We start from the raw sequence: 9,776 nt of genomic DNA, 5'->3' as shown, positions 1-9,776 counted from the left end.
CATTGTTCTGGGTGGCATCTTGCCTTAAATTATCAGAAAACTTTTAAGATTAATGGCTGATGTCTGGAGCACTTTGTTCTTCAAAATGCCCATCCCTCCTCTCCTCCCTCTACATGAATTTCCTCCACTTGTTCAAACTGCTGCTTTTCCTCCTGCAGGAAGGACTTAGCTGCTTGTGCTGCAGCTGCTGAAGGACCACACCACCCCAAAAAACAGTCAGTGGTCTTGGTGTAGGCTGCAGAGCTTAGTGTAGGCTGCAGAGCTGCTCAGCACAGCCCAGCTGCTCCAAGAAGTCAGGCTGGGAACGTGCAAAGGGGTCTCTGGGAGAATGGCTTTTTGTGGAACATGTGCCCCTTATCCCAAGTCCCACTCATCCCATGGAGAAGCAATGACAGCGGGACGACCCTATCAAAGCCACGGTGGAACTGCTTTTTAGAGGGGTAAGAGCCACCCTACACTGTGAGCAGGGAGCCGGGGTGCTCAGTCCCCCCAGGTGCTCCCTCTGCCTCTGTTGGTGCCGGCACATTCCTTACGGGCATCCCTGCTGAGGGGCGGGGGACAGGTGGTCCCTCTGTGTCCCCTCAGCCACCCAAGCGCTGTTTCACACCTCACGTTGCCGTTGCCATCGCTGACACACGAGATCAAACTCGTGGCATTTTGCTAAAAGCCTTAGGAAATCGTTCCAGCTATACTCCCAGCCTTTCCTGATGTTTAGTTTAGCAGACTGTCGGTACATTCATTCCCGGCTTTTTTCTTCTTTTTTTTTCCTTTTTTTTTGTTTTTAACAAAAACAAGCAGCGTGCTAGGAGCTGCAAGCCCTCTGGGAGGTTTTCAGCCTTGGCCGGAGCCGCCTGACCCCCCCCCCGGGGCCGGGAGGCTGCCGCTGGCCCGGGCTCAGCGGGAGGCTTGCTGGGACAGTCATTCCTGACTCCAGCCGGTGTCCAGGCGGCTGTGTGCGGGCAGAGCGGAGCCACTGCAGCTCCGCTCGGACCAGACGGCAGCGGCATGGCGCTCCGGGGAGCCTGCCTCCTCCTCTGCCTCCTCTCCCTCTCCCAGGTCTCCGGCCAGCAGAACGGCAAAGTCCGGCAAAAACCGGCGGCTGCCAAGAAAGGTAAGGGGCAGCGGCACCTTCCCTGCAAGAAAGACTTGCAGGGCTTGGGGGGGAGGTTGCAGTCAGCCCACTCGTTTGGGCATTTAACAGTGCTTTAGTGAAACTTCAGAAAAAGCATCTAAAAACCTAATAAAGTGGTTTCCTCCCAGCCTCCTCCGTGGGAATGATTGTGTAGCTCTTCTGTAAAACAATGAGAGTATTGAAACGGTTTTGGTGGGTTCCTAACTTGAATAAATTTGTTGGGACAGCTTGGTCGGAATTTCAGAGGGAACTCATTTTTCATGTTCCCTCTAAGGTTTATCCCAAACTTTTCCTCTACTAAACTCTCCCTTTGTGTAGCCCCCCCTCACCCCCCGATTCATTTTTCAGAAGCAAGTAAGTGGCAGATGACAGACAATTTTGGAGACAAAAGCAGGCAGAAAACATACAATCCTTTAAGCATCAACAAGGTTCTTCATTTAAAAACACTGGCCTCGGGTGTATTTCACACCAGACATGAGCTCTGTCTACTCAGTCTTGACAGACAGCAGCGTACACACAAAGGTACCTGGGTTTTCTATTCCTTCGTGGGTTTGTTTTTGCTTTTCTTCTCCTGTTTTCCTCCTGTCCCATCCTTTCTCCTTCTGACTCAATGCACATTAAGTACAGGAGAAGGCAGGTGAGGTGAGGAAGCAGCATGTGAGCCTGCCTGCCTGATGTGTCCGACCGCAGTCTCGTGGGCTTGGACCGCTTCTGGCAGGCGCTTTCCTGCTTGGAATGAAGTGGGGAGCAAGGAAGAGGGCATCCTTGGAATTCACTTGGCCAGGCTGCTCTCTACACTCACCCAGTGGCTATTTTTGTCAAATTTCATCTTTGAGAAAATTTTGCCTTTTCTCCCGTTGGATCTTTCTATGAATTCACAAAATTAACTGCTTATTCTGCAGGACATGGAATAACAGAGAAAACAGTCTGTGACTGTTTTCTAGAGCAAAAAATACCCCCTTGGGCTCATATAGGGCACATACATGCGTTGGACTCACTGGAGGTACTAGGGGAGAGACATTTCTTAGAGAAATCCTGGTTTTCTCTAGGCGTCATTGCAACTGCTGTTTGTAATAGATCAGTGACAAGAAGGTAGGAGAAAAATCACCTTTTTGACAGGAAAATGCGGCTCTGATTTAAAAACTTTTGAGGGGGGTGTCCTGAAAATCAAGCCATTTGGACCAGCTGGTGGCAGGTTTTACTCAGAATTCCTTTTCAAAGGAGAGGTCTTATTTTGTGTGGAGAAAAGGGAAAAACCCAGCAACTTGGCATTTTTGACCAGTCACATCCAGCCCCACAGGGGATCAGCTGCCCTGCTTTCACTGGAAACTTCCGGTATTTCTTGGTTAATATTTTTCAGATTTTTACCAGTGCCAGGGGGTGGGAAAAGAGGGAAAAAAGTGCTAAAAATCCCCTATGAAACTCGTCTTCGCCTCCAGCCCCTCTCCACCTCCAAGCCTGCCTGCCCAGCCACCACAGGGACTAGGGCTCAGCCACTTCTGCTCTGAACAGTGGCAGGATGGCCCCATCCCATCCTCATCCAGGCCTCTAGTACCCCGGTCCTGGTTCCACCCCTGCACTTTGCCTGGGAGGGTCAGGCAGGGCAAAGCCACTGGAGGGTTGGGGTGTTTGGCTGGAATTATTTTTTTAATCTGTACAGCCAAACCAAAAATGTTAGAAAAGAAAGCACTGCTTTGAGCCAAGCTTTTTATGTTTCTTTTTCCTTTTTTTTTTTTTTTTTTTTGGTAATTATTGCTTACATTTGGTTCTGCTTCAGAATGAAAAATGATGCTATTTCAATTTGAGAAAGCCAAACCACAGTATTTAGAAAATGCTGAGACAGCACATTCACTTTTCCTGCTGTTGTGTTTTTCCCCCTCAAATTACTCCCCAGTTATGGTTCCAAATGCAGTAGCTCAGCAAACTCTCCCTGAGCCCCAATGTCTTGGGGCACAGATGGGATTTGCCCTTGTCTGGCAGCTCTGGATGTCTCATCCAAAAGAATGGCCAGGGGAGGAAGGCACGGGCATCCCTGCCGGTGTTGACACCCCATGGCTTGGGGTGCAGGCACCAGCCCCAGAGGGGCTCCCCTTGGTCACAGCCATCATGGGGTGCTGGGGTCACGGAAAGGAGCATCTTTGCATAGCTCTCATATGTATTTCTAAGGTAACTGGAAACAGAAATCGGAGTCCGGATGCTTAAATCAGTGGATAGGGACTAATTTGGGCTTCACTCCTAATGCCACCTACTGCCCAAAATTTCGGTGTACTCTTGTCTGGGTGCTCTTCTCTGAAAACGTCTGTGAATATTTACACTGCTATAAATCCAGTGTGGGTGTGTTCAGTCTCCTCCTTTGATCCAGGGACAGACTGCAATATGGGACCTTACTGTTCCACTTGGTACATTTGGGGAAATGCCTGGTGTCTGAAGAAATGGCCAGAGAGGTTTGATGACAGCCGTTGTGAACCAGAGCAATGCTCATTTCTCTGAGGGACAGATAGCTGTTTGGATCTCCAGGCAAAGCTAAGAAGCCCATATATATATATATATCCAAATTTCATACAGGAATAGTTAAAACATTAAAATTAAGTACAGAGGGATTTGTTTGTTATTCACCATATAATTAGAATGGATGAGAGCTCCCATTTGTAGCTTTAAATACATTTCTGGTCAGGCTTTTAAACCAACAGACTATTGCGTCCCACATCCTTCTGTGAGTCTCCTTTTGATCCTGCCTCTGCCCACACTTAATCCTGCTGCTCACAGTGAGCTGCACAAGGGCCCACTCCAGCTCCCACGGGAGCATCAGCGTCCTGTACACCAGCTTCCGTCACAGAAAACCCAAACTGTAAACAGGCTTGATCCCAGGCTTCAGGAGATGAGCCTTGAGGAAATGACAGCACCGAGACAAAAACCCGTGGCAATAAAACAGACAACACAATGTCTGTTGATGTAGCCATGGTCCTCACTTTATAGCTGAAGGGTGAGTTAACCAGTCCTGGCTCTCCATGAGACACCCCAGTGAATGCACTGCTGCAGGAGCATCTTGTGGCCCAGGATTTGGAAATGAGGTACTGAAAAGGGACTCTAGGTGGTTATCTAGGAGACATGTCACCTCTCATGGCAGGGACCCTCAAGGTGGGAACCCACCTGCAAATCCAGCTGGAACACCGTAAGGAGCTGCCCCAGCAAGAGTCACTGGCAGTGTCCTGCCATGGCCTTTGGATGTTACTTAAACCTTAGAACATTTGTTCTGCTGCAAGACAGGCTTGCATGGAAAAAAACCCCACGATTAATTAGCCATTTCCCACAAAGTGTTTTCATCAAAGGCAGCAAAATAATATCTAGTGCCTCAGTGTTAAGTGAATCCATTAAAATTAACTGAGCAACGAGTAAAGCAGCTTAATGCCCTGCTCCTGATGTGTCTGGCTTTTCATATTCATGGCACCATGTAATCTTGGGTTGGTGGTTTTGGTCCGCATCCAAGCTGCTTCCCCACTTGCCTAGCTTGGTGCCTGAGCTCCTTGGCCCTTAAGGAAGCCCCTCCAACTGCATTCATGGGCAAGCTGTCCCCTTTCCTTTCACCCCATGAGAGCTACTAGATGCTTACGTGAGAACTACTAGAGGCATACAATTGCCTCAATGTCCAGTCTCCCACCACCTTCAAGGTGTAAATGGTCAGTTTGCTCCAGTCTAGGAGAAATCCAAGTACTGATTAAGAACTGGTTGGAGCCATTGCAGAAGCAACACACCTAGCAAGATGTAGGCTTTGGTAGCCAGCTGCACCCAGCTCCCCAGCCAAAGAGGCGTCTTCTCACAGCAGGAGAGCAGCTCTGGACAGTGTTTGGATACCTACACTGGGGGTGATGAAGGTAGAGATGAGGCAGAGGCAGCTGTGATGGTCCAAAGGATGGTGTGGTCGGTGGGCAGAGGCTGGTGCCTGGTGGTGCAGAGGCAGATCTAATGGAGGTACTGCAGCCCTTCCAGCCCCTTCCTGCTGAACATCAGCCTGGTGGGCAAAATGCTTTCCTACCAATCCACCAGTGACAGCGGACAAGAGGTGGGCGCAGCCAGGACTGCATACAAGGAACATCATGTGTTAGGGTGTTTGAGGGAAGCCAGGAGGGTGTGCTGTGAAGACAGATAGAGCATGTTTTTGAGGAATCGGAAAAAAGAAATCCTTTTCATCATTAGCTTCAAGTTGCCCACAAAACACTCATGTGTGACAGGACTTCTGTTCAGGCAGGGCAGCATCAGATGGTATGCTCCTGCATTTTGGGAGCTCGACCCCAATGCAGCACCACTCCAGATGACTGCTCTACACAGGGGTGCCAGAGACAAGCCTGCACCTCGCAGTGCTCATGCATGTGACCTCCTCCCCAGCACTGCAGTGGCAACCCAAAGGGTGAGCCCTGCAGCAGGAAGCCCCGTGGAGTGCACAGCCCCAAAACCTGAACTGGGAAAACAAGTTCGTTATTGATAGCAGAACCAGGCTGTCAAGCAAACGCTCTGATGGATGTGCAAGGGGACACAGGTGCTGTCTTTGTGGATTCCTTTTGTTTAACCTTCTCTGAGGGCAAAGAAACATGGCGTTTTGATGATAGGAACAGATTTGGTTGCCTCCCCTGGGATGAAACCAATATTTGTGCTTTTTCTTTGATTCCTGCAACAGATGGTGTGAGCCTCAAAATGATTGAAGACCTGAAGGCCATGATTGACAACATCTCTCAGGAGGTTGCTCTACTGAAGGAAAAGCAAGCACTCCAGACAGGTAAAGGGCTTGCTGAAGAACACATGGCTTTTGCTTTGAGAGAGGAGCTGCTCATAAAGTGGCTGCAGTTGCTCCACACGTCTTGATGAGACATGCCCAAGCACCCCACAGCAACAAGCCCATCATGGGGAGAGAGGCTGGGGGATCAAAGCAGAGTGTGGGTCTCTGCAATTCCTCCTCAGGCAGTTAATGATGGGAGTTGTGCTGTGTGGGGCCCCCCTCTTCACGTGCTTCCCATTGGTACAGCTATGGATATTCCTGTGGTGCTAAGCCAGATGTTCATTTTCCTTTATGAGGTGGAGGGATGGGATTTGGATTAGTCTGTGCTTAAACCAAATGCAGTTTACTCTTTTGTGCGAACCCCAGTGAAATAGCGACCTGGTCTCTGATACATACCATGGTATTGCCCAGGGAACTGCACTGCAGGTCAGTCCTGCTTCATTAAACATACACTGAGGAGAGTCCCAAAGTGTCCATCTTCCAGACATGCCCCATAGTTATTCTGTGCAAACTCCACTGACATCAGTAGGAGTAGGATTTGCAAAACATGAAGCAGAAATGAGATGAAAATGCAAATTAAGGAGAATTTTCTCGTTAAAAGGAACACAAGCAAAATCAAGGCTTTAGTTCCAAGCTCACATTCATTGAGAAGTAATTGGTCTGGATATTAATGTGTGGCTCTGATTAGGTATTGTTTGGCTACAGTACCCAATACTCTCAAGGTTTAGAGCTTAAAGAAAAACAAAATAAATTGATATCCTTAACACTAAAATCAGAGGCAAGTAGTAATTTCCTCTGAAGACCTCAAGCTATGCAAGCACAACGCTTCTGATCAAAGCTTATTAAAAAAGACTTTTTTTTCATCTTGCATAATTAAGATGATTTAATTGGCATGCAGGCCTTTTCCCAAAACACTCCAACACTCGGCGGTGGCCATGACAAACCTTATTTCCAACAAATTCATCAGAGAAAGAGTAGCATTGAGTGGGAAAGAACAAGGCCAGGGCAAGGAGCAGGAGGACCATGCTGTGCCTCTGCTCCAGCAACAGCAGAGCCCAGAAGGGTGGCAGGGGCACCCTGAAAATCCATTTTACCCAATGGTTTGTAGAGGGGGAGGGCATGTCCCCATGACTGTGAACTGCCCTGCATGGGAGGGAAAAGGGCCCTTGGAATCCCATGCTGCCAAGGGTCACTGTGCAGCCTAAAAAATTAAGTTTGCAGCCTGGCTACTGGGTTTGCTGCTGCTGCTTCTTCCTGGGCATCATTTTTAAACCAAATTCTCTTTCTGTCTTTTTATTCTGTTCATGTGGTAACCTCTCAGTTTGCCTGAAAGGCACCAAAATTCACCTAAAATGCTTCCTGGCATTTTTGGAGACCAAGACATACCACGAGGCCAGTGAAAACTGCATCTCTCAGGGCGGCACACTCAGCACGCCCCAGAACGGGGAGGAGAACGATGCCCTCTACGACTACATGCGCAAGAGCATCGGCTCGGAGGCCGAGATCTGGCTGGGCCTCAACGACATGGCCACGGAGGGCAAGTGGGTCGACATGACGGGCAGCCCCATCCGCTACAAGAACTGGGAGACTGAAATCACCACCCAGCCCGACGGTGGCAAGCTGGAAAACTGTGCAGCTCTGTCGGGGACCGCCATCGGCAAGTGGTTCGACAAGAAGTGCCGAGAGCAGCTGCCCTACATCTGCCAGTTCATGATCGTGTAGCGGCGGGGCGTCCCCCTGCCTGCCGCAGCCTGGATGTACCCGCTGAGCAGCAGGATTATGAAGCTGTAGCTGTGTGTACACGTCCATGCACATCGCACACCCACATGCACGTGTTCCAGTAGTCACCCTTTGCAAAGAGAGTTGCCGCGGCTCGCTGTCGGGTTATAGAGTGCTAGAGCATTTCCTTCGGCCACACCCAGCCCTGTGCGCAGCTGCACTGCTCTTCCTAAGGCACGATTTATAGATATATTTTTTTACACAGGAATTTATTAGGACAGCTCAGTTGTTTTGGCACAGTGCAGCAGTCCAGCCTGGCATCCAGCTGCCTCGGTGGCCCAGGTCTGTCACTCTGCAGTGTCCTTTCCCATTTTGCTGAGCTTTCTTGGGACACCAGCATAGCCAGTTTCTGCTTTCTTCTCTTGTTTTGCTTCCCCATAAGCCCTGGCAGCAATCTGTGGGAGCTCCTTGTTCCTCACAGTGTCCCGATTCAGCCTTGTAAGGATCAAGGTCCTGTCTCAATGGGCAGAGGGAGCTACTCCTGCTTTGCATTGAGAGATACCACTGGGCTTATTTGGCATGGTACCAGCTGCTCAAGAGGTTGTCCAACTAGTCGTGTTATGTTCATGAATAACTTGGCAAGTTACAGGCATGTTTGGTCCTTTTCTCACCAGCCAGAAGCCAGTTTCACTGACTTCAGTGGAAGAGCAAGACCCATTGCCAGATATTTGAAAAAAATCCCATCAGAAGCTTTTTTTGTGCTACAGTATTAAGGGGGAAACAGTGATGACTTGGAGCATAGTTAGTCAACTATATTATTGGAAATAGAAGATGTATGTATTACATAAATAACATTAATGTAGTACTGTTAGGGAATATGTTGCTATATAAAAACAACTATGTATTGAAAACAAGCCCCAGGATAACTCACTCCAGCAGCTTAGGAATGACCGGGCCTGTTTATATGATGGGAACCCAGATGAACTAGTCCAGTCTTTGCTGGTCCAGGTACGGTCCTTGGCAAACATAAATCTGCTAAGCACTGTTTGTGCCAATATATTCATGCCCATCTGAAGATCTGACCTCAGTGATTTTTTACTGAGAAAAGGTTTAAAGTAAAAAAAAAAACAAATAAACAGCAATGGTGGGAAAGAAGTGCAGGTCACCCTGGCAGCTTAACAAAGCTTTGCTGGCTGTTGGCTAAAAGGTATCAGTGGTCCTTTGCTGTCCAGTGCTTGGTAATAACCCTTCCAGTTTGGGTCATACACCCTGCACTTCCAGGTTGGAGGTATCAAGACAGGATCCTGCCCATGGGACAGGATTCCACTTTTGCTGCTTTGTATAAAAGCAGCATGGTGTTAGGTCTTCCAAGATATCAAGTCTGAGCCAAGCTGGAAACACACACACGCACACAAATGCAGAGTGCACGCTTCTGAGGTTGTCATTATTGCCAAACTCTCCACTGTTCAAATGACTATAAAATAAAAATATCTATATAGCTTGCTGAAGGAATGGAGTTGTGTCAGTGTGATTGGAGTGCTTTCTCCTTCTTTTCTTTCTCTTCAGAGCAGCTCCAGGGATCTGTCTGAAGGCTGGAGATAAGACAGAGGGGAAAAGCAGAAAGTGAGAGCCTCCCACCCTGTAATACACTTTATAGGCTTCTCCCCCTCCTGCCCATTATCATCCCAGTCACATGCCATACACAGAATACAGGCAAGGAATCCTTTTATAAGAAAATAAGATTTCCCTCCTCCCTTCCCTTGCTGCTGGGAAATTTCATTCTGAAATACAGGCTAACCCAGAAGGGAGGTCCTTCCCTCAGCCCTGTTTGGCAGCAGTAGTGGTGCCGGGAGAGGTGGCATCTCAGATCCCAGTATGGAGCCAGTCCTTCCCAAGCTGCCTCCCACCTCCTCTGCAATGAGCAGAGCTGCAGCAGCACCAAGAGTCCCTCTCCTTCACCCACTGAGGTGGTGATGACTTCCTCCTCCTCCTCTTCCTCCTTCTCTTCCTCCTCTCCAGTGTCCCATGTAGGAGACAAGACCATCCATGTAGAACATGGTGCCTCACACCAGTCTGTGAAGTTTCAACATCTGCAGGACCACATGTGAAATTAGGTCTCTTTTGCACAGCCCTCCAGTGAGCTTTACTTTGGAC

General features: G+C 48.8%; 1 protein-coding gene across 1 annotated transcript; it reads left to right on the top strand.

The window, feature by feature from the left end:
* Positions 1-828: 828 nt before the first annotated feature.
* Positions 829-9,134, top strand: CLEC3B (C-type lectin domain family 3 member B). The gene is made up of 3 exons (XM_032105763.1): positions 829-1,111; positions 5,805-5,903; positions 7,225-9,134. The coding sequence occupies exons 1-3, from the start codon at positions 1,006-1,008 to the stop codon at positions 7,623-7,625; spliced, it is 606 nt and encodes a 201-aa protein (XP_031961654.1). The 5' UTR covers positions 829-1,005; the 3' UTR covers positions 7,626-9,134.
* Positions 9,135-9,776: the final 642 nt, after the last annotated feature.

This window comes from Corvus moneduloides, chromosome 1 (genome assembly GCF_009650955.1).
Source record: "Corvus moneduloides isolate bCorMon1 chromosome 1, bCorMon1.pri, whole genome shotgun sequence".
In the NCBI taxonomy this organism is placed as follows: domain Eukaryota; kingdom Metazoa; phylum Chordata; class Aves; order Passeriformes; family Corvidae; genus Corvus; species Corvus moneduloides.
This window is presented reverse-complemented; position numbering and strand designations above follow the sequence as displayed.